Genomic DNA, 26,422 nt, shown 5'->3' on the forward strand with positions numbered 1-26,422 from the left:
TGATACTATGCAGTATTTGTCTTTCTCTGTCTGGCTTATTTCTCTTAGCACATTTTAAAACTATGTTTCCCAGCTTTCTTGCAGCTAGGTAGGTATGTAACTAGTACTTGCCAATGGAATACGGGCAAAAGTGATATAGCCCCCATTTCCAACCTTGACCCTGCAAAATTTTTCATTTTCTTGCATTCGCTGGCTGTGTGTAAAGAATGCAGCAGAAGATTCCAAAGCCCTGGTGGATGGGAGAACCACACAGTAGAAAGCCTGAATCCCTGAATGACTATATGGAAAAGACCCCCTTCATCTACCTGTATTAGACTGTGATGTGAGCAAGAAATAAAATATAAAAAAGCCAAATTAATTAAAATTTTTTGATGATTATTATGATTTGACTAAATTTATGGAAAGAAGCAACTGTTAGATACCTATGACTGTACTTAGTGTGAAGTTGATACATAATGCAACACTCTTAGCTTAGTTTTTCCCTAACTAGTCCTCATCAATTCGAGAGGATTGTGAATAAATGTTCTGTGCCTCAATTAGTTTGAGAAATGCTCTTAAAGTTAATCAGGTTTCTTTGCTATAGGACGTCTCAGAGGTGTTAATATACTAACATCCATTGTAAATCTGTACAAAAGGAATAAAGAAAGTAGCATTTCCCAAACTTATTTAGTCGATAAATAATTTAACTACTAAATTTAAGATCTACTCCCCATTCCCAACCCCACCGTGGCAACACCCACCACTATCTCCCAGAGCAATGTTCTGTAGAACACATTCTGGGAAATTTTGCTTTAATTTGATTTGTATCATATGATGGATTGATCAGAGTTGGCACCAAAAGTTCTAGGCACCCCAAAGCAAATATCGTTCTCTTATTAAGGGAAAGTTTTTCTTGTAAAAAGACTAATATGTACTAAGAAAGTTTTCACTGCTTAAGTGAACCAAGTTCTGTAAGAAAGGCATTTTACTAAAATGTGATTGATATAAAGGCAGATGTGAACTGTTATCTTCTGATTTTTTTTGTATCTCAATCTGCTGTCAATGGAGCCTGTCATATTTAATGATGGAGTATATTCTTATGTTTTAAGAAGACACTAAATCTATGAAAACTGGCAATATTAAATATGAAATGTGAATATAGTCCCTTGTATAATATCGTATTTGCTTTTGTTTCTCCTATAACTCATGCTTAAGGTGCAATGTTTTAAAACAATGTTTAAAGCAAAAAATAATCACAGCTAAGATCAATGGGTTCTTCTACTAGAAATACACACACATAATTTTTTTCACTGTGACTTGTTAGGCTATATTGCATTCGTGCTATATATAGGAATATTACCTTATTTCAATTATGAATCTGTGATGATTTCCCACATTTCTCATAGACTTAAGACAACTGAAAAAGGACTGTTACGACGGACATCTGGAAATTCATGTAAAGTAAAAGGGTATGCTAAATATTCAACTTACCAAAAAATAATAAAAAGACTTACATCTAGTAGTGTGTGAAGATGCTGATCCTGGAAAACACTGTGCAGAAAATCTAAGTCCTTTTCACTGCAGTCTGTAAGTGCGTGAATTTCTTCCAAGCTGTCTAGCACCTGTGAGACTGCTCCTAAGGGGAACAGAAAAGAAATAGCCAGTACAGAAAGTCAATCAAACTAACCTTTGTAACCTAAATCTTGCACTTCAGAACAATGAACCAACAAACAGAACTTCGAAGGTTAGTGTCTTTAGTGAAGGCAACACTTAAATGAGTTTCATATCACTTAAGGATAGAGTATTTTCAGTGAGTTTATGTTCTTAATAATGTATTGTGTGCTTCTCATTTTTCAAAGTAAAATGAGGCTTGTCTCATGTGAATTAAGGCAATTCATACACTCTACTTGAGTTAGCGGATCTGGGTGCGGCAAGTTATACATCAGAAGAATGTGCGTTCCATGACACCAGAATGTTTTTGAAATATTACAGAAATAACACAGATGAACCTTTCATACAGATGCATTCCTTTAAGAACTGAAGGTAAAGCCAGCTGTAGATCTGAGGGACAAACCTTCAACTGCGAGCTCTTGTGGTGTAAAATAGGCTTCTTAGGATTTTAAAGGCTCAAACTTAAGTTAACAAATATCCCAGTCTCTTTTTTTCTCCTTCCTTAACATACAAAGTCAAGAGAATCAAGTTTTTCTCAGTCTATTGGGCCCTTTTTATTCAGAAGACAAAGACAAAAGGTAAGTATACTGACCGACACTTCCAAATACCATATTAATTATTAAGGAAAATCATTTTTGCAGAGCAAAGCAAATGGTAGTGTGGTCACTTTCTTTAAATTTCCTTTTATAACCAGGAATCCTGAGAGGTATCAGCAGGGAAAGACACATGTTGAGTAGTACGAAAGTCACTTATACAGCCTTAAAGAAAGGATTAGCCTATTTTACTCTGCAGACAACATGTACATACATACTCCAAGAAAGAAAAGAACCCAGAGACGAAGCTTCGGAATATTAGTACATACGATGTTAGAGTAATTCTAACAATAAGTGCCTCATTGCACATGTAAGTCTTGGATCAGTAGTTTTCAACCAGCAGCAATTTTGCCTTCTGGGGGACATTTGACAATAGCCAGTGACATTTTTGGCTGTCACAACAGTGGTACTGTTGTGGGGGAGGAATGGGTTGTGCTACTGTCATTTAGTTGGTAGAGGCGGCCTGGGATGCTATTAAACATCCTACAATGTCCAGGACAACAGCACCCCACCTCCCCCGACCCCAAGAAAGAATTATGCAGCCTAAAATACCAATAGTTCCAATGTTGAAAAACTCTGCTTTAGATAAAGATAAAAATCTTAACTTTTTCTGGTCTGGAACTCTATGCTATTTCAAATTACTTCTGTTCTTGGACCTTATCCATTTGCATGCACTTACTGGTGAGAATGTAAATGAGTACCACTTTTCCAGACACAATCTGGTAACATATATCAAAGAGCCCTAAAAATGCTCATGTACTTTGATTTAGTAATTCCATTTACAAAAACTACCTTAAGGAAAAAATGAAATGTAGAAAAAATGTATAAAGATATTTATCACATAAAATGAAACATATTTAATAGAGAAAGAACATAAATTATAAACATCCATATGGCGTATATAGCCAAATAAAAATTGCTTTTGAAGAATTTTGAAGACATAGAAAAATCCTCATGATATAAAATTCAAGAAGGCAGAATACAAAACCATATAAACTTTATATTCTCAATTTTCATTAGAAAAAACATATATACACAAACTCAGGAAAAAACCCAGAATGAAACGTACCAAAAGGATAACAGTAATCTTTATTTTCCTATTTATACCCAATTCTGTTCTTGTCCATATGTTCCAATTTTTCTACACTAGAAAAAAAAGTTGCTATATAAGCAACTGTTTTTTGTAGTATTATTTAATTATGTTAAAGATTTGGGGCTTAAGCCACAAATCAAGTAATTATCCATGTGGAAGTAACTGTGGCTAATTTAAAAATCTGACTTATTTTGAGACAACTGTAGCTTTACATGTAGTTGTAAGAAATAATAGAGAGATCTCATGTACACTTCACCCAGGTTCCCCCAATGGTAGCATTTTGTGCAAAATGTCATACAACACCACAACTGGGATACTGACATATAAGTCAAGCTACAGAATATTTCCATCACTACAAGCATCCTTCCTGTTGCCTCTTTACAGCCACATTCATTTCCCTCCTATGTTAACCTCTCCTAACTCCTAACAACTGCTAATCTGGTATCTATTTCTATAATTTTGTCATTTCAAGGATGCTACATAAGTGAAACCATACAGTATATAATCTTTTGGGACTGGCTTTTTTGACCCAGCATCATCTCTGGAGATTCATCCAGGTTGTTGCATGGATCAACAGTTCAATCCTTTTTAATGTTGGGTAGTATTCCAAGCCATGGATGTATCACAGTTTGACCACTCATTGTTGATGGGACTGTGGATACTTCTTAATTTTGAATAATTACTCCTACCAGGCTATTGGTATTCTTTCACTGAAAACATGAAGTCGATATTAAGTGGGATCAAAAAAGGTACAAGGCAGAAATCAATTCATATTTTCTCTGCTATTCCTGAAAAGATATTAACCTAATCTACTTTCTTCTACCTGCTCTTCTCAGTAGGAAAAACCACAGAAATTAGTTTAAAGCCGGCTCGTTTATCATCCCTTATTTAAAGCCTTGGAAAGCAAGAGACGATATGAAGAAATTAGTCCCAAGTGTCCCACTGAACCCCTGATACCCAGCACATCATCAAGAGTAGAATTTAATGGTACCAGGTTTATAAAATTACTAAAGCCAGTTCTAAACTTCTGTATTTATGAAACCACAAGAACAAAAATACTAGTGAAAAAATTCTTTTGTACATTAAAAAAAAATCAACAAATACCAAAGAAACCTAGTTAATATTTTCACTCAGTTATCTTAGTGAAATCTGATCTAGTTTTTGTTGTTGTTTTCAGCATCAATGCTAGTATATAATCCAGGTAGCAATTTATTAATACTATAAGATTAAAATAAAACAACCTTGTATCTAGCAAATACTAAGATGGCAAGTGTAACTGCTGGGAAGCAATTTGGGCTGTACCAGACTAGGGATGTATCATTTGTGGGTCTGTGATCTCCCAAAGCTCTGTGCAATTCCTGTCCCACCAACACACTACCTGTGCACTTGTTCACTCTTCTTTTCTGTGCTGTGAGTTCCTTAAGGTAGGTGTGTATTTGATTCATTTTATAACATCCACAAAGTATGCATTGAATTAATTCAGTACTAAAGAAACATAATAACAGCAGCTTCCAATTCTTAAGTGTTTATTACATGCCAGGCACATCCTCAGAACAATGCAGAAAGGTAGATATATATCGCCTGACCTTTCTAGATAAGGAACTGAAGTTCAGAGAGGCCAAGGAAGGTCATAGCTAGAAGTGGCAGAGCCAGAGCTCAACTCTATTGTGTCTGGCTCTGAAATCTATGCTGTACCTGACTTACTACACCAGGAAACATAGTGGGAACCTTCAACAATAAGTTATGTATGGTTTATGCATGGGTATGGAGGTTAAAAAAAGAACTTGAACCCTATTGGGCCAGACAATAACCAAAACCTTTATGGAATGTTCCTTTTTTTTTTTTTTTTTTTGCCAGGATTCTAGGTAAGGCTTGAGAGAAAAAGCGCATGGTCTCTCATTTTGAGGAAGGACTCTCAGGTTGCTACGCGTGAAGTAGTCACCCCATGTTATACCCCGGAATAATATAGATGAGGTAAAAAAAAAAAGTGGAAAATGGAAATAGGGCTGCCTTAGTGGGGAGAGCTTCAGAGAAGAGGTGGATGAGCAGGAATTCGACACCTCCACTTAGGGTCTAATCTGCTTGTATGGGCCCAGTGGATGCTTTGCTGGAAAGCCCAAAGGCATCTGTTTTAGTAGGCAACACGCACCAGGTTAGCAGATCTATTTAACCTCCTTGAATCTGTTACTTTTTCTGAACTGATTTATAGTCTCATCTTGCACGTTAATATGATTAACTCTGTGTGAAATTTCAATCATGAAGGGAAGCATTTCCATAGCTGTATTCAAGTTGCCTATTGTAAACTCTGAAACATACCCTTAATTTTAAGTTTCTGTAATTAGGTAGGAAAATTAGTTTTTAATCCATTTTTCCTTTGTCGTTTCAAATTGAATAAACACATATTTTTGGTTTAACCTCAAAATCTTTCTTCACTCTTGATCATTTTAACACCTTCCATTGACACCTCGTCTAGTCTCATTATTTTTCTTTGAGTATGACCAGCCGAACTACAGAACACATTCTTAGTCTGACAGATATATGTAATTGATGTGTGATTCAATACCAAACCCACTTCAAAGTACCATAATTTTTCCAATTCATTATAAAATGTAAATTAACAAAGACATTTACGGGGCTTTTCTATTACTATTTGTTTTAAACACTGAGGCAGTAAAAATAATATGACACAACACGCATACACAGGCTCTTAAGGTGCTACTAGTATTTATTTTGTTGATCAGTACTGTCATCTCTGAAAGACTTCGTCACTTTTCTCAAAAACTGAAAAGGATTTTTTTTTTTTTTTTTTATATAAGACCACTGTATAAACTTGTAACTACCTTGACGAACATCAATAACTAAATATTATGAGTTCACCTCAGAAGGCAATTTATTTAATGGCAGGACTATAGGCATCCTATTCATGTTTGTATTCCAGGCTGTGCTTTAAGAGTGTTTTGTACAAAAAGACACAATAAAACGTGTTCAATTAAAATGATTTTCCCTGAGCAGATGCCGAAGAATTGAAAATAAAGTATTAGTATGAAATCAAAGAAAACAGTTAATTTCATGGCAGTTTCCCTAAAATCATAATGAAAATTATTTTAATACTTCTATTTGTATAACAGTTTATAATTTCCAAAGTGCTTCTACATCGATTGCCTTACGTGATTTTACAATAACTCCATCAGCAAGTATTTTTATATTTGAAAAATTGGAGGCTCAGCAGGGTTAAATTAACCTGGGGCCACAGCACTGAGCAGAAGAGTGAGTTCTAGAATCCAGGTCTCTAACAATCCACTATAGACTGGTGCCTCCTGAAACTATGTTTCATCCTCAGCAACACACCTGAATAATTTGCATTTGGTAATGAGATGATATCCAATTTCTATTCTCTCATTAATCTCAATTTTATTTATCATATAAGGTTTATTTTCTTAGGCTTTGGTCTAAACTTTCACAATGATAAATCTATTAGAAAATAATCAAATCCTGCCTTTGGAATAGTATTTTACTTTAATTTTTGCATAATTCATTTGGTAATCCAGTTTGTATCTAGAAATTAGGTTGATAATCGTACATTTTAACTTTGAATGTTTCTGCTTTTTCTAAGAATCTCACTGACAGAAACAAGTTTTTCAAAAGATTTCTGCTACTATTATGAAATAATCAAAGAAGCATAAATCTGTCAACTGTTTTAAAACTGGTTCCTGAGTCTATTTCTTTAAAGAGGAACATGCTTTTAGGGTCAATGAAAACTTTGAGTCTAGAAGACTTTCATTACAGGAGTGAAAAAAAATCTCATAAAAAAGTTGACTGAGTGAAAATAAACTGAAAGAAGGAAAGAATAATAAATACTAGAATGTTTAAACTAAAAAAGTTCTCAATGTCAAAGTAGGCTGTCTGTCTTAAAACTATTTCCTTTTATGTTTTACTGTGAAAAAATTCAAATGTATAAAGCTGAAAGAATTGTACTCACTATCTAGCTTCTAAAATTGTTAACAGTTTGCAATATTTGCAACATCAGTCACTTCACCTTTAAACACTTTAAGCATGGATTTTAATAGTTCTTTCTCTCTCAGGTACATTTACATAAAGTGAAATATACAAATCTTAAGTTTACCATTCAATGAGTTTCATTAAATATATACACTGCATATATCTGATAACTGCATACACCCATATACGTAGTTATTTCAGTAACAAAGATTTCTATGTGTGTATTTACACAATTATACATATAGCTATAAAAGCTGGTATCACTGAGTAAATTTAGCATCTTAATCTAGTCTAGCTTCTTCTGAAGAGTATCAGTAACTTCTCTTTGCTATCATATTAGCAATCCCACTTATACAACACTGAATCACTACACACACATTCATATCACATACTCAATCAAAACCCCCCTTTTTTTCAAGCACAATAATGTTTTAAAAAATCTGCTTATAAGGTATAATTTATTAAGTTAAAATTTCCCAATTTAAGTGTACATTCTCATCACTCCAAAAAAAGTTCCCTCTTGTCCCTTTACAGCCAATCTCTTCCCTTGACCCCTACCCTCTGGACAACACCTTTTATTCCCCCTGCAGTTGGGCCTTCACATGAGATCTCAGCTCTGGACAACAGCCTGACTGTAATTTCATGAGATCTTGAGTCAGAGGCACTCAGCGAAGCCATGCCTAGATTCCTGACCCATAGAAATTGTGAGATGATAAATGCTGCTTTGTGGTTATTCATTACATAGCAACAGGTAACTAATATACTGTGACATTTTTATACAGTCATGTGCCACTTAACTATGTTTTGGTCAATGACAGACCACATAGACAATGGTGGTCCCAGAAGATTATAAAGGAGCTGAAAAATTCCTATCACTTAGTGATGTCATAGCCGTTGTAATGTCATAGTGCAACACATTACTCATATGTTTGTGGTGATGCTCGTGTGAACAAATCTACTGCACTAACAATCACATAAAAGTAGAGCACATACAATTACAGTAGTAGGCTATACCACTTAGGTTTGTGTAAGTGCACTCTACTGATGTTCACACAATGATGAAATTGCCTAATGACACATTTCTCAGAACATATCTCCATTGTTAAGCAGAGCATGACTGTATTAAATTGGCTGCAATTTGAGCTACAAGTAATTAAGGCAACAAAATGTGACAACGAATTCAATTATTAGCTTCCAGATTTTCTAATTTATCTTTGTCTCATATACTTTTCCTCCAATAAGCACAATGTTAAGGTAATTGAAATTTTTATTGAGATAATTAAAGATTCATATGTAGTTGTTAAGAAATAATACAGAGACCCCTTATATACTTTGCTCAGTTTCTCCATTGGTAACATTTTACAAAACTATGGTATAATATCATAACCAGAATACTGACATTAATACAATCCACCCATCTTATTCAGATTGCCTAAATTTTACTTGTATTCATTTTTGTGTGCATGTATGTGTATGTAATTTCTTACATACTTTTTATTTTAATATCCTCACATACTCAAATTACCTCCCTTTGTAATATAAATCTAGCCATTACATTATTCTTTATCAGTGTTCTTTCTGATGGTAAAAGTTAAGGGAAATAAATTCAGGAGTTTATTTCATAGCTCCATATCAATAAACTGAAAACAATCAGTAACAGAGAGCAATAAAAACTGCTTATAGATCATGTAATTGTCAAAGGAAAATTCACTTACCCTGATAGTTTTCTTGAAAGCAAACTATAAAATAAAATGTTACCCTTCCCCCAGAATTAATGTATTTGTGCTTGAAATTAAGACGTGAAATAATATTAAGTACAGTTAAAATTTTAACACTGCTTCTATTCCTCATGAAAGAAGTGAGAAGTTAATATTATTTGTATAACAATGCCTCAGGAAATCAATATATCCAAGTATTTATTTTATGATCAGGCAGTGTTAAAATTCATAATTAAACATCTAAACACAAAACAGCCAAGGAAAAAGTCAAGCTGACTATGAACCATGCAAAGCCAAACATTTTTGCATAAAAGAGTAAACCTTAGAGGAAAACAAAGGGATACCTACTTTCTGCTGCTAGAAGTCCTAGGAGGAAGGCAGCATATGGACAAACAATAAACAGTATGATTTTAGAGCAAGCAGGTTATCAAGCCACAGCTGGGCCCAGTAGATGAGCCGCAAAAAGCATAGGTCCTTCAGCTGAGCCCAAAGTGAGCCCCTCTGTTCCATAAGCACATTTACTGGGATTGTTTAGGATTTCAGTCAATAAAACACTGGGTTCTGATTCTAACTTCTTTGATTTGAAACGTGTAAACAGAATATTTCCACTTTGATTAAATAACAAAGCTAAAATATACTGTTTATCATAAGATTAAACTCAGCAAATTGTAGTGAATATATAGCAGATTAATTTCAATAATCAAAATAGAGAAAAATCTCATGTAAAAATTGTTTTAGAATGTAAACAGCATACCTAAACAAGTTAGACCATTCTTTAGATGACAAATTGGGAAATTGATTTGTTTTAAATTCATTTTTAAATTGTAATTTTAAATAGAATTTTGGGGGGACCAAAATAGAATTGTCAGCTTTTAATTTTGTCAAACAAGGTCATTAAACAAATCTAACTACCTACCATTTATTATCATTTCATAGAAAAGAATAGAAAAGGCATTTTGTAAAGATGAAAAACAGACAGTCCATCTCAAGAAAGGGTAGTTGGTGACCTTATACTCTTCTCTCTCTCTAACCCCTTCTTCTGTACCTCCACCCCCCACCCTACAAATACATGCTCTATGATCATATTTCTCTTTTTGCCATGGGCTTGGAAGAACTTTCAGGTAATGATGAAAAGTGTTTTGTGTTTCGTACTGTAAAACAAACCCATGCAAATTTAAACAGAAAGACAGTGGAAAGGATAATGCTGAGAACTTAAAATAAATGATGCAGAATTTAAAGATTAGAATTAAACAGAGAAGAATTTAGATTTGAAAATTAATGAAAATATTAAGAAATAAAGAAATGAAAAATAAAAATATAGATGTGTTAATTTATGAAATTATGTCAATCCAGATGAACTATATAATAGGCTTTCTTCAACCAACCATACAACCATTACTGTTGGTTGCAGAAAAGGAAAGTTGCTGGCAGACAGCTGTTTGATAACGAATGCTGATAAAATTGTATGCCTCCTCTAAACGGCTTAGTTTTAAAAATTAATATTAGGAACATATAAATAATTCCTGATAGCTATGTGAAAGTTAGAAAAAAATCTTAGAATTTCCTTCATATTTTTCTTTTGTTTTGACTCCTGAGTATAAAATAATTTCCTCTTAGGGTAGGTGATCAGATACGCATACTGCATAATAATTCTTCTATTTTTTATTCATAGCAGATGGACGGTGCTATCTAAAAATATTTTAGAGACAGACATTTTAGCACATCAAATGAAGATATAGGCTGCATACAAGATCATTAAGATCTAGAAATTTAAAAAGAGACAAAAAAAAAGAAATAGGGTGTGACTGCAGGAAAGGAAAGATAAAATGTGAAATTATGAACAACTAATTTGAGGGCTTGCAGGCTACCTGCAAGACAGTGTAAGAAATTTATTTTTTCGTTTAAAAAGCAAATAGTGTTATCAGAAACGATTTCAACCATATCATTTACAGATTGTACTGAAAAACAAAAAATTGGGCCACAAAATATATTTAATAAAAAGTAAGCATGACTATAACTATAGACAATTCCTTTCTCTGAAAGAAAAACCCAACTTTTCACAGAAAGGAACACTTACGAGCTCATTAAACTCTTACTAGGCAGAGGTACATATTAAAGGGCAACATTAAAGATCAGGTCTGCGAAGCTATTGCAAGGACCATACTGGTCAGTAGGCCCATTTCTAAAGGTTAAAACAGTATTAGAGATTTTGATCTAAAGTCTTGAAATATATTCCAAGTATGTTACTATATCACGTAATCACAGCACAACATAAAACCATTATTGGATCCAGTCCCGCTAGATAGGGTCAACTGTAATCTGAATATGAGGAGAGACGAAAGAGGTTCCAATCTAACAAACAACCACAAGAAGCCACAGGTGAAGGGAACAACAACAACAACAACAACAACAACAACAACAACAAACAGGAAAAAAAGACAAGAAACAATAGGGAACACTGGGGAACATATCTATAAACACAACTATGGCCCTGCCTTTCATGTGGTAAAGGCTCTGGGCAATTATCAAATCAGAACAAGAGGAAACCAGCAAAGCCTTCTCCTCAGAGTCTCTTCTCTAAGATTCCCATTTCTGAATGTTTTTGGAAATCACCTTCACTCAAAAGAGGAAGATTCACATCCCAATTAGTAATAGTCAAAATCAGGAACTGTATAGTTGCTGGAATGGAAAATCTGATCTTGTCATCTTGCACAAGGTGTAAGCACATACCAATTGGTAAGAAACGCTCTCCCCGTATATGTGTGTATGTGCATTTGAGTGTGTATGTGCATGTGCGTATGTGCATTTGAGTGTGTATGTGCACATATACGTATAAACAGAAGAAGGAAGAAGCATAAATACTGATAAATGCTCATGGTTCCAACAGGAAAGAAGTATTAGCATATCCATACTTTCTATGTTGCTAATTGTGAAGGACAAAGAACTCATGCTTCAGAGAGGGCCCTAGGCCTTGATGCCAATGGTAATATATGAATATTGAATGAGCTAGTCCAAGAGTACAAGAATCAAATCAACAGCACCAAGTCAACCACATGACAAATGAGAGACTCTAAAGAAAAAAGAAAAACCAAGGGCAGGGGATGTATGATGCAGGGGTTAAATTAATAAAGAAATACATAAATAAAATAAAACTATAACATACATACATGCATCTATGTATACATATATATGGATCCTGTGGATTTTTAGTGAATGATATTTGAGAATACCTTGCTGGTTAAGATGAAAATCTGGGCATTTTATAATATAATTTTGTGAACACTGGTGAGTTTTTTCAGGAATACCTATAAACATTTAATCAATATAGGTAACTGTTCTATGTTCTTCCTTGAATTCTTGTGTACACGTGTTATAGACTTTAAAAAAAGAGAACTTGTAAATTATTTCAAGAGAGAACTCACAAGACAGCTTTACATTGATAGATTCAATTAAAAGCAGTGTTGTCCCAATGTCTGCTCTGCTACAGTTGACATGGGGAAAATCTTACATCAGAACTTTTTGTTGGGGTAGAAGGTAATCAGAATGATCCAAAAAGATTGACTACAAAGTTGGATTGGATGAAGTGCAACATTAGGTCTGGAGTGGGAAAACGGGAAGACATATTTCTGAGGTAAAAAGGAAAAAGCGAAATGTTGGTTTTGGAGCAGTAGGGGAGAGAAACTTTGGTATTAAGATTAAAAGGAACCAGGTACATGTGGACGGGATTTGGTTGCTGACAAACTTCCTTAGAATCCCTTGGAGGATCTGACTAGATTCACAGAGAAAGGTTTATTCAAAATGGAAGAGAAAGGATGTAGACTCCAAATGATTCACACTGGTGAATGAATGAATGACCTAGTTACCTGAGGAGGTAGGGTCTTCAGAAAAGTCTGGCAACTCTTCAGGGGGATCCCCATAGAATGAGTTGAATTTGTGACTTGACACAGCTGCTAGAACTGCACCCTAAAGCAAAGAGATAAAAATATTATACATTAAAACAAATACATAAATATAAAAAGTTAACAAATGGTTATTTAAGGATTGATTATTCGGAAAGTCAAATATATAGGAGATGACAGCTAGAAAAAAGGTAGCTTTTAAATAATTTTGGATTCCTTTAAATCAATCACATATGCATATAACAGAATAACACTGTTGGAGACGCAAAAGTATATGAAACCATTCACATCTTGAACTCAAGCAAGTACCACACAATGAAATATTCTGCAGTCTCTATAAAATGATGCTGCAGAAGGATGAAACACAAAGATGCTTGTGATGAATTAGACAAAAAAAGGTTTTAAAACAATCTACAGTATGATCTCATTTAGAAAAAAAGACAACGTATATCAAACTGTTATTAGTATTAGTTATATCTGGGAAGTAGAAATATGAGTCACTTTTCCTTTTTGAATCTTTCCCCCCCTTTCTTTTGTTGTTAACAATGACTATGTGTTACTCTTGTACAGTATTCCTTGATCAGGCCACACAGCAAGAATCAACTACACGTGACTCTTTTAAACCACATGCATAGTCTCCTCTGATTCCTCGTTGGGAATCACTGTCATATTGAGTGCATGACATCCCTTAGGACTGTTGGGTGGAAAAAGGTTGGGAATTATTGTTTCAGTGACAAAAAGAATGATAGTACCTATTTTGTAAAAGTGTTCAATTCTGTGAGTTTTAGGTATTAGGCTAGAATATCCACATGTGTTCCTTGGCTCTGCCACTTTCAAGCTGCATGACGCTACTTGAGTCAATCATTTAACTTCTTGAATTTTTCTTCTCCATCATAAAGTGAGAATATTAAAACAGACATTACTTACTTTATAGGTTTGTCAAAAGTCATAATGTAAATGAAAGTGCTTTGTAAACTGTAAAACATTTTGTAAATGCAAATGATTACTAACCCTACTAATATAGAGCTAGAACATGAACATAGCCTTTTGTTGGTCTAAGTATCAATTCATGCAAGTAGTCTTAAGTCTAAATCTTAAATATTGAACTTGGATTTTTCTTGAAAAGAAAATCTTTTATGTGTGTAGGCATTTTATATATATATGAAAACATTAATAGAAATACATTTCCACAAGATTCATTTTTAGGGGAGTCATGTTAGGGTTTCTTTAAAAAATAGAAATTGAAAAAGATACAGACTGTAGAAAGGGAAGAGCAAAAAACAGAAAAGTGATAATACCATTCTAGGAAACATTTTAGATTTCCAAAAGTCTAGGGTTAATACATGAGAAGTTCTTAGGCAGAATTTTATGGTCAGCTACCATGATGAAAAAATAGTACTGAATGCTGAGTTCTTCTTTCTACAGTAGAAACTTATTTCACTTTACATATTATACATGTTCCCTAAAAGCTGGGTGGGAATGGAATTTTTATAAATCAAATCATGTGTTTGCCTACACTGAAACTAAAATTTTAGAGATGCTTTATTTTTATTTCCAAATAAAGTTCAATTGAGTTTTTAAATTAAATTAACATTAGTTAATAAGATTATATAAAGTTTCAAGTGCACAGTATTATAATACATTGTTTGTATATTGTATTGTGTGCTCATCACCTAAAGTTTAGTCTTCTTCTGTTACCAGGTATTTGACTCCTTTTACCCTCTTTGACCTTCCCCACGCTCTTTCCCCTATAGTATATGTTAGTTTTATGTTTCAAGGCATATTCTAGCTACTACTGTAGCCAAAGATCTAGAAATACTTACACTACCAGGAAAGCACTATTTAAAGGAGCCCTGAGACGTAAATTCTTTTGAAACAATAGTAGAGTTCCTAATTTATCTGTTTTATAGCTAGTGGTTTTGTTTATTTAGTTCTCTAAACTCAGTGACTGCATGCAGTTAGAATTTTCCACACAAAATTATTATGTAAAACAGCAAAATGGTTTTGAAACACTTTATGGATTTATAGAATTTTATTAGAGTGTGAGAGTCAACCTTAGAGATGATTCATTCTAAGAGACGCATTCTGTAGATGAGGAAATTGAGGTTCAGAGAGGCTTAGCAACCTATTAAGATTGCTGCCAACTTTGAGATAGAATCAAGGGTAGACAGAATTGAGATTCTCTGACTACTCCTCCAAGTTCAAGAGTTTTTACTACACTAGGGATCAACAATCATTTTCTGTAAAGGGCCAGACAATAAATATTTTAGGCCTGAAGGCAACTACTCACCTCTGTCATTGTAGGGTGAAAGCAGCCATAGACAATACATACACGAATGTTTCATGCTGTGTTCCAATAAGACTTTCCATATAAAAATAGGTGGTGGGCTAGTTTTGGTTTCCAGGTGGTAGTTTTCTAATCCTTGTACTATACTATTGCTATTAAGGAGCTCAGATCTTATGCAAGTAGTTCTTCAAACTTCCTATTTTATTAAATTCTTGGTAAAGGAGTTTTCTATCTAATTTAGTAGGTACACTTTAGTATGCTTTGAAAGTAAAGCATACCAATTTTGAATTAAGACTATTCACAAGCTGTTAAGATAACTAATATTAAAGATGCAATTTTCAAGCAAATTAATCTAGAAAGGAGAAGACAGATTCTAAACTCAAAGAAATCAATAAGTAATCAATTCTTAACTTAATTATAATTATAGTTCTTATGTCAAACATCAATGGAATGCTCCCAGCTAGATGATTCTGTGTCTCATTTAAGACAGTTAAAAAAAAGAACATGGTTAGCTCAGACTTCTGCTAAGTTAAACTAGTAAACAGACTTAAGGAGGCAAAACAAAGTTATTAAGTAAGAAACATAAGAGTTGAATACATGTATAGCTGACTTGAAGACAACACCAAGCAAAAAAACCAATATGTGCTCCTTTTTTGGTGTCCCCTAACTTAGCTCAGAAACAACACCTTGAAGTTTGATAGGCAGGTACATTTTAACAAGTCTAAATACAAAATACACAAGTATAACATGTAGGATAACTGGCTTTGTATGCAATTGGCAAGGTAACACATAGCCATAGTATAATATACTGGGAGGCGGCAGGGAGCCCACCACAGGGACATGCAAATATGAGTGTGACACAGAATTTGAGAGAGGGTCATCTTATTAGGACACAGAACACTAAATTCAAAGCCTTAAACCTGTAGAGGATGAGGCTGAACAGAAGTAACCAAAAAGGCTAGAAAATCATTTCAAGGTAGAAATGTTAAAGGATTGGGGTTGATTACATTTAATAATTAGGTCCTACGGGCTTTGCTGACTTCAGGCTTTTTTATGGTCTTTGCCTGGTAGTTGGCTAGCTACCAGCTAGGGCGATGAGGGTATTGGGCCATGCATTTCCAACAAAATTTTCTCATGGTATGGCAGAGGTTCAAGAGAGGGAACAAATAAATGCCCTCAGTCCTCCTGAAACCAAAACTCAGAACTATCATAATGTTGCCTCTGCTACATTCTATTGGTCCAAGCAAGTCACAAGGACAGCCAAGATTCAAGGATTAGGAAAACAGATTCTCTTTTTTAATGGGAAGAACTACAAAGTCACATTGCAAAGAGACAAAGACAGCCTGGACAGTGGAGAACTGTGACCATAGTACCTGTATGTACGTGTTTAATAAGTAGCATTTATTGTTATTATTAACCTACAAAAAAAGAATTAGGTCCTAGATGATGAGACAAAATCAAGATGATGAGACAAGTGATTAAATCAGAGCTTTCAATCTCTCTCCATATAGTCACAGCCAAAGTTATCATTTGGTATTGTCATCATAGCCTAAACAGATATGATACTCAAACATAACTTAAACATAGGTCTAAAACCTGGAATTTCATCACATAAAGTTAGGATATATGAATAAATGAGTCTGTGCTATCTTCTTTTAATGAAATTAAAAATGAGACTTGTAAGTGTAGTAGATATGGCTATATTTAAGAGCAGTTGTATGGCAATAGATATTTTAGGAATTCTTTTGGCCTGTGAAAAAGTAGTTCATAAAGATGGTCTTTTGATGTACATAACTTTTAAAAGCAACATTGCCTAACTTAGGAAGTAATAAATTCTCCACTTCGGAATTATAAAATTAATAGACTTGCTTTTTAAAATCAATATAGGAGGATCAAAAATCACTTTAATTATTATTTATGAAACTGCTCATACCAGAATAATATTTTTTCAGTTTTTAGAATCAAAGCTGCCTTTTATGTACTAGATTTATTGCTCTGAGTAGCTGGAGCCCACACCTGCTATGCTAATCTACTGCCTCTACACAAACCCTCACTAGAATGCTGGCTTTCATTAAGGCTCAAAGGTCCTCGAGAAATCCTTAAGTTGGCTCTTGTTGAATTAACAGAAAGGGGAAGAATGCCAAAAGGTAGCTATTAGAGCTTCCTGGCTGACTTCTCGAAAGGTGCTGCATAGGTGTAAACATCACTCTTGGAGGTGCCAAGACTTCAGATAGCAGTGCTGTACAAAAGAACTTTCTGCAATGATAGAAATGTTTATACTTGTGCTGTCCAATACAGTAGCCATCAACCACATGTGGTATTGAGCACTTGAAACACGGCTACTGCAACTGAGAAATCAAATTCAAAATTTTATTTAATATTAATAAATTAAAATAAAAATTTAAATAGCTACATATGGTTAGCGGATAAGTACTGCATTGGATAGTTCAGCTGTATAACATACGGGAAAACAGCATTCCTAAACAAACTTTTTCTAGTTCTGTAAAGTTCAGGAATCCAAGAGACCAATCAATAAGTCAAGGAAGCGTGCAGGCTATGCTTTTGCAATCTGCAAAATCAATAAAGGAAAACTGTAGAAAGTTATCAGGAATCTTCTTCGCTTTCTGTATGTACAAGGAACAAATAATTTTATCCTCTAAATTGAAACACATGGATTCAATTCACCATGTGTTGAACTGATTGCAATAAATTTTTACCCAAATACAGAATCTTGCTTCTATTTATACAGAATTTCTTCGACATATTTCACTGTAGGGAAATTTGCTTTCTGGATGTAGAAATAATTCATGAAGAAAAGGGGGTGATTTTTAGAACAGATTTGCATTCCTGAGCCTCTTTCCTAGGTAGACATGCTCAGACACTCACAGACACCCCCAAGGCCCTCTTCCCACTTCCCTTCTACCCCTCTTGCTCAACAACTACTTCAAGTAGATGACAACCAGGGTTAGAATACAGGTGTGCCGCCTCAAGAGACACACAGAGCATATATTTTCTAGACAGCCTAGATCGCACAGTCTGTCTCATGCATCCTAACATTCAAGTTGAAAAAGTGATCTTCACACCTCAGCCTATGCTCAGGCCTATGTAGTTTATTAAAAGAAATATTGTTTCTAGAGGATTTTTAAAACTGAAATATTAAGTTTCTAGAGCTTAGTATAAACTGGTAACCAAAATGGAGAAATTTTCCATTATCATTCTTAGATGTAAAAATAAAATAATGAAATAAAGGAGAATAAAAAGAAGCATGTAATAATAATTCAAATCACATGCAAAGTTCCATAAACATTTTTTTAATCTACAGTTTGAAACATAGTCTGGAAATGATGCTTTCTAGTTATCCAAATAATTTTCTCATTAGAGATTTGTAATCTTCTGTAGCCCGTTGAAGAGGTTAAGTGTCAAAATGAAAGTACAAATGTGGAAAAAAAATTCTTATTGTTTAGTATCGGTACTATTATAACCAATAATGAGTAACTGTCTTGAAATTTCAGTGAAGTAAAATAAGTAATGTTTTATCTTCTGGCATAGAATATTTTCACAAAACTATCAGAGTGAGAAAAATGTTTTAATTGCAAAAACAATAAAATCACTACTAATAATACCTGTTTGGGTATCAGTCTTTTTGAGGGCAAATTATTTATTGAGATCAAAAATCTTAAATACATGTATACACTTTGATGCTAACAATTCCAGTAGCAGAGAACTTACCCTAAGGATATAATCAGAGCTGTACAAAGATTTATTAATGAAAATAGCCAATGCAATAGTATTCCTGGCCATGGAAAACTGGAAGCAATCTCCATGTCCAACAGCTGGTTAATTAAATTATGATAAATACATATGCTGGATTTTTCTAGAATCATTGCCGTTTGTGCTTTAGAGTAGTAACTCTCAATAAGGTGGACATATCAGAATTACCCATGAGGCTTTTCAATAAATATACAATCCTCCAACCTCCTGCATGCCTGGGGCTGAGGGAGAGAAGGGTGGTGGTCTCTTGGGTGAGTTGAGTGGTACAGTAAGCCATTGTTATTATGGGAATGTGTCATATCCTCAAGTGCGCCAAAGTGAAAGCCAGTATTTAAGAAGAATATTTTATCACCCGGTGTAAAAAAGTGGGTTATGTGAAGTTCACATAAATAACCATTTAAAAGTGTACAATTCAGTGATATTTAGTAGATTCACAACGCTGTGCGGCCACTATTTCTGTCTAGTTCCAAAACATCTTCACCCTGCTTCCCCCAACCCGCCACCAAATTCCCTATACCCATTAAGCAGTCACTACCTAGTATCAGAGCATCACCAATTTGCTTTCTTTCTCTATGGATTTAGAGACATAAATACCTATTCTAGATATTACAAATAAATGGAATTATACAATATATGGCCTTATATGTGTTTTATTGTCCCAGCACCATTTGTTGAAAAAACTATTCCTTCCCCCTTGAATTGCCTTGGCACTTTTGTTGAAAATCAAGTGAGCATAAATATAAGGATTTATACCTGAACTCTTAATTCTGCTCCATAATCTACATATCTATCCTTATACCATACCAGTACCACAGTGTCCTGATAACTGTGGCTTTATAGTAAGTATTGAAATTGGAAAGTATGAGTCCTTCAACTTCGTTCTTTTTTTACAGATTGTTTTGGTTATTCTAGGTCCTTTGCATTTCCACATAAATTTTAGGATCAGTTTGTCAATTTCTGCTAAAACTTTGATAGGGATTGTGTTGATCAATTTGGGATGAACTGCCATCTTAACAATATTGAGTCTTCCAATCCACAAACATTAAATTTCTCTCCATTATTTAGATCTTCTTTAATTTCTCTCAGCAGTAAGGTTTATAAGTCTTACACTTATTTTAGTTAAATTTATTCATAAGTATTTAATTATTTTTAATGGTAGTGTGAATGCAATCGTTTCTTAAATTTTAAGACTGTTCATTGCTCATATATAGAAATACAATTCAATTGTATATACTGATCTTGTATCCTGCCACCTTGCTAAACTTGTTATTTTAAATAGATTTTTAAAGATTCCTTAGGATTTTTTTTATATACAGGATCATATCATCTGTAAACAAAGAAAACTTTACTTTCTTTCCAATCTAAATGCTTTTTATTTTGTTTTCTTGCCTGATTGTACTAGAACCTGAGTATTTGTATTTCTATTAAGTTCTCAGGTGACAGTGATACTATTGGTCTGGGAGATCACACTTGGAGAGCCACTGCTCTAAGGAATGTCTATCACAGAATGGATATGAGACTAGAGGAAAGTAATGAAAGAGAAGTGAATATTATAATATATCACAAGTATAAGATCCTCTCTTTCTAGATACTGTGAAGGAAAATGACAGAAATGGTCAGCAAAGTCTAAGCATAATTACTTAGGAAGAAATAGAAAAATAGAGATTATCCAGTGAAAATTTTCGGGTTCTATACATTTTTGAAAAGCCTTTAAAAACCTCAAAACGCTAATGTCAATGACTGGAAAAAAGCTAAAACGGTATGGCGTGTCCATTAAAGAATTACAGTTATTTATAAATGAAGTACCAAATCAAAGATATGAACATTAAAATCATAATAAAACAATAACAATAATAATGTTAAAAGCAAGTAATATCTTTGGAGTACTTATGACTTCCAGGTACTGTTCTGATTGCTATAATATATTCATTAAAACCTTATAACCTTATAAGTTAGCTATTATCATCTTCATTTTATAGATAAGGAAGTTGAGGCACAGAGAATTTAAACTTGTTCAAGGTTTCACAGCTTGTAAGTGTCAGAGCCAGGATTCACCAAAGGCAATATAGCCCACTCTTTCCCATAATGCTGTATTCCTCTTTCTTCTTGCCACCAACAATAAAAATTTCCAACCTCTAACTAAGTAACAAAAGCAATTTTCTATGTTTTCTGTGAATTTCCCTTTTACTTGCTTCTAAGGGCATCAGAAATTCAGTTGCTGCCCACTGTTTGCGAAGCTTAAAAGTAGTGTCTGGGTAGAATGATGGGTACCTAGCTGTTCATTTGTGAAAATAAGTCGTATGGTGGGCTCTGGAAACCAGGGAAATTGCAATCTCTGTTCTAGCAGCTTACAGAAAAAGCAGAATGAGAATTAGTTCCTTGAGGAAGGTAGGTGTGACATGCTTTATCAAGAGTGACTGAATCACTCAAAAGAATACAGCTGTAGTAGAAGCTGAAAAACTCAATAACCCTGCTGATGTTCCTAATTCTAGGCTGTTTGGTAGGCTTCGAAACTTTAAATATCCTTGCAAAGGGATGTGGTAAATTCACATGACCCCTTTCTGCTGTGACAGCTTGGTCCTATCCAAGAGAATCTTAGTCACCATTTTGGCTATTTTAGGCCCAAGTCTGATTTTGTGGCACCGGGAGAAATACAGCATGTGATTCTTGTGACAGGGCAAACCTAAACCCTATGGTAAAAGGCCTATATTTGGGCAATGAAAGGTTCAACCCCAGACAAAGTAATGTCACATAGTCCAAAGCAGTATTAGAGTTAAGAAGACTTTAGGGAAGAACTGAGAAAGAATTCATGGTTTCTTTGGTGGTGGTGGTGGTGGTGAACTAACTTAAAAACAGCTGACCAAAATTCACTTTGGATAAATAAGATTTTTTTTTTTTTGTAGTCTGTACTGGTTCAGGTATATATCTAATAAAAGAAATAAAAGTCTTGGGAAACTTCTTTGGACATCATCTTAATAATTATTTTTGCCAAGGGCTTTTAAAGCAAAGAGAGAAGAGCCAGTTTGAACCCTTGCTGTAAAAACAATGGAATAACCATCACCAACAATGATGTTAAAATTTCCCTTGCTCTGTAGCAGCACTGCCCAAGAGAACTTTTTGCAATGATGAAAGTCCTCTATCTGCATTGTCCAATAGAGTAGCCACGAGCCACATATGGTTGGTTATTGAGCACTTGAATTTGCTAGTGTGACTGAAGAACTGACCTTTAATTTTATGGAATTTTAATTAATTTAAATTTAAATTGCTACATGTAGGCTGTGGCTACCTTGTTGGACAGTTTGGCTCTATAGGATAATATTGTGGCCTACAGAGTTTCCCCAAACTTCATATAAATGTTGTTATAAATCTAGAGTTGTATACAATCATTCACATATTTCAGGGCTTGACTAATAATGAATAATATTATTGCAAATTGTGACATATCTGCAAATACTTACAAAAAAAGTTTTACAGTTGGCAGGAGTCATGTGGCTAAGGAGGACTACTATCCAACCAACCACTGTGGTCCCCAAACTTTTTGGCACCAGGGACGGGTGCTCATATGAGAATCCCATGCCTGATGATCTGAGGTGGAGCTGAGGCAGTGATGTTAGCACTGGGGAGCGGCTGCAAAGACAGATGAAGCATCGCTTGCTTGCCCACCGCCCACCTCCTGCTGTGCGGCCCAGTTCCTAACAGGCCAAGGACTATGGCCTGGGGGTCGAAACCCTTGACTTAGAAGATAGAGATAAATGTTTTTATAGTAATGAAAAGCAAGCCAAATATAAGTTAATTTTAAGACCATAATATAATAGTTTCCTTTATTGTGGGGAGGGAGAAATGCTGTCCCATAAAATATTTGCCTAATGCTAAAAAGACTCCATTATTTTATGTTAGGTCTTTAAAAAAAACTTTTAAAGTCAAATGGGCTTCCCATATTAGGTAATTATCATTTTTTTAGTGGGGTGGAAGATAAGAAGGGTAGTAAAAGGAGAAAGGTACTTAAGAAGAATAAAGAAAAGGTGAGAAAAGTAATTTGAAAATATCTTCTAGTAGACCAAGGTAGTGGGGATCTTTACTGTTTTGTGATGGTTGTTCAATCCTAGTTTCAATTCTAATTTGGTGTTGTTTCCAGTGACTGAAACTGACATTTTTGTCAAAATATTTGTTTAAGAAAATGCATAGTAAATTACTGTTTTTAAAGTAATTTTATCTTTGCTATGAATTTTAAAAATAATACGAGTCTAAAATATGATTAACCTTCCATTTATTATAACTTATTATTTAGATTCACACTTAGATATTACCTTACATGATTTAAAAAATCAAAATCTTATTGAAATGGTGGTAATTTTTGGAAGTGAGAATTTAGCTATATGAAAAATAATGGCCAACACTAGAATATATTTATGGGCCCTGAAACAGAATAAAAACATCATCATCAATGTATCTGGCTTTTTGATAATTTCTTTGATTTACCTTTAATTTCCTCCTTGCATTGAATTTCCTCAGTTGCTCTACTGTTTCTGGAAGATGAATCTTGTAGGCATAACGATCCCGCTCCTATAAAAGAAGAAAGAAAATGAAACCTATAACTTTCAAAAAGTGAAGAAGCTTAACCTAAAACAACAAAGTCCAAATTCTTAAATGTGAAATTTAGATTGACTTCTAGGAGACTGGAGATTTGATTCCGTGATACCAGTAAACATTCTCAAATGAGGCATATGAAGGTCAAACTAATAGTAAAATAATATTTTATTTTCAGCAACAAGAAAGGGCTGAAATAATGGGTCATGTGCTTTTCAGACATATGGCTAAAATAAGTAATCATAATATGGTGAAGGTATGAAGTTACCTTTGACATGATCTTGTCAGGTAAAATGAGCATTTGAAAAATTAACTCCACAACTTATTCAGTGTTCTGAGTTGTCGGGAATACTGGATTTAAAAAAAAAATCACAGTATCTTTGAGATAGAACAAACTTCAAGGCGATCTACTTCAACCATTTCTCTATGTGAGATCCCCTTCAATCCCTGATAGATGATCATTCTGTTTCACCTTGCCCAGTAGGAGATGACTATTTTATGGCAGCCCATTACAATTTTGAGAAAGCGAAAAAATTCTTACTCAGCCTGGGTCCATATTTGGCTTGTTTGGCCTAGCTCTGTCTTCAGGGGCATCTCAGAATAAACATATTACCTCTTCCATATAATAACTCTTCAGCAGTTAAGAGGGGGATCTTGCTTCCACTGAATCTATTCTTCTTTGTGATAATGTCTCCAGTTGCATAACTATTCCTCATATATATTTCAAAGCTCTTTTGTCATTCTTCTTATCTCCCTCTTTGGTTCTACTCGAATTTGTCAATGTATCTTAAAATATTTATACGCTATAAGTATTCATTTCAGAACTATTTCCTGAGAGCCTACTATGTGCCAGACATTGTTCTTTGTACTTGGGATACATAAGTAAACTGACAAAGATTCAGGCCCTCATGTAGCTCATATTCCAGTGAGAGAAGACAAGAAAATCCAAAAAAGGTAAATCATAGAGTATGTTAAAAGTGCTATGGAATAAAGCAAATAGTAAAGCAAAGTAGGAGGGATTGGTACACTGCAACTTAAAATAGGGTGGTCAAAGTAGACTCACTTGAAAAAAACTTCCAAAAGAAGTGAGGGAGTGGTCTAGGCAGAGAGACCAACTAATGCAAAAGCCCAAAGGAGGAGGTGTGCCTGTAATTTTAGAGATTAGCAATGAGACCTGTGTGTGGAGTAAATCGTAGGTCAGATCAGAGGTGACAAGGCTGGGGTAGGCCATAAAAGGCCTTTGGCTTTTATTCTGGAGGGTTTCAAGCTGTAGTGACATGACCTGACAAATTTTGTAAAGAAAAAAGCAGGGAGACCAGTTAGGAGGCTATTGCAGTAATCAAGGGGAGAGATGATGGTGGATGAAATAAGATGGAAACAATAAAAAAGGTAAAAAGGAGATAGACTCTGAATATACTTTGTTTTCCCCAAAAAGTTTTACTGAGGTATATTTAGCATATGAAAAACTGTGCATGTTTAAAATGTATAATCTGATAAGTTTTGACATATGTATACAACCATAAAACAATCATCACAATTAAGATAATGAATATATCCATCACTCTCAGAAGTTTCCTCATGTCCCCTTGTCATCCTGTTCCCTATTCCCAGGTAATCACTGATCTACTTTCTATCATTATAGATGAGTTTGCATTTTCCAGAATTTTTATATAAATGGAATCATACAGTATGTATTCATTATTATTCAGCTTCTTTCACTCAGTATAAAGATTCTGAACCTCACCCATGTTGTTGTGTGTATCGATAATCCATTCTTTTTTATTGCTGAGTGGTACTGTTGTAAGGATATACCATAATTTGTTTATCCATTCATCTGTTGATGAGCCCTGAGTTGGTTCCAATTTTTGGCCATTATAGATAAAGCTGCCATGAACATTAATATGCAAGTCTTTGTATGGACATATATTTCATTTTTCTTAGGTATATATTTAGGAGCAGAATGGCTGGGTCATATTATAAGAATATATTTAACTTTTTAAGAAACCACTAAATTGTTTTCTAATGTGGTTGTACCATTTTACATCTCCATATCAGTGTATCAGTTCCAGTTATTCTACATCCTCACCAATACTTGGTGTGATTAGTCTTTTTGATTTTAGCCATTCTGATACATGTGTGTATAGATGTCTCATTGTGGCATTAACCTGTATTTCCCTAATGACTAAGGGTGTTGAGCAACTGTGTGTGAGCTTATTTGCCATCCATTTATCTTCTTTGTTGAACTGTCTGTTGAAATCTTCTCACTTTTTTGAATTGGGTTGTATGTTTTCTTAGTTTTAAAAATTTTTTATATATTCTGGACATAAGTCCTTTATTAGGTATATAATTTGCAAATATTTACCCCCCGGTTTGTGGCTTGTCTTTTCATTCTCTTACAGTGTCTTTCCAAGAACAGAAGTTCCTATGACTGAATATATTCTGAAGATAGAGAGAACAGGATTCCCTGACAGACTGGATGGAGGGTGTGAGAGAAAGAGAGGAGCCAAGGTTTTCAGTGTGAGCACAACTGGAAGTCTGACACCAATTGAGATGGGGAAGACTGCAGACAGAATAGGTTTTGAGGGGGAAGACGGTAAGATGGGGAAGAGATCAGGACTTTAGTTTTAGAAATGTTATACTTGAGATATACCTAAAGTCCAAGTGGAGACTCAAATAGATACTTGGACAAATATGCGTGAAGTTCAGGAGAGAAGTCTGTGCTGGGAAAAAATTTTTGAGGGGTCATAAACATTTAGAAGGTATTATGTATTAAGTTAGCACTTAACTGTGCACCAGGCACTGAATTTAGGATTTTCACAGGCATT

General features: G+C 34.3%; 1 protein-coding gene across 1 annotated transcript in view; it reads right to left on the bottom strand.

The window, feature by feature from the left end:
• CASK (calcium/calmodulin dependent serine protein kinase) overlaps positions 1 to 26,422 on the bottom strand; it is a 391,044-nt gene that overhangs the window by 99,792 nt on the left and 264,830 nt on the right. Inside the window, exons 8-10 of the mRNA XM_039883006.1 lie at positions 23,490 to 23,573; positions 12,917 to 13,016; positions 1,494 to 1,615 (exon numbers count right to left, since the gene is read on the bottom strand). Of these exons, the coding sequence (XP_039738940.1) occupies positions 1,494 to 1,615; positions 12,917 to 13,016; positions 23,490 to 23,573 (306 nt within the window). The remainder of the gene's footprint in view (positions 1 to 1,493; positions 1,616 to 12,916; positions 13,017 to 23,489; positions 23,574 to 26,422) is intronic.

Source organism: Pteropus medius, unplaced genomic scaffold, assembly GCF_902729225.1.
Source record: "Pteropus medius unplaced genomic scaffold, Ma_sr-lr_union100, whole genome shotgun sequence".
NCBI lineage: Eukaryota > Metazoa > Chordata > Mammalia > Chiroptera > Pteropodidae > Pteropus > Pteropus medius.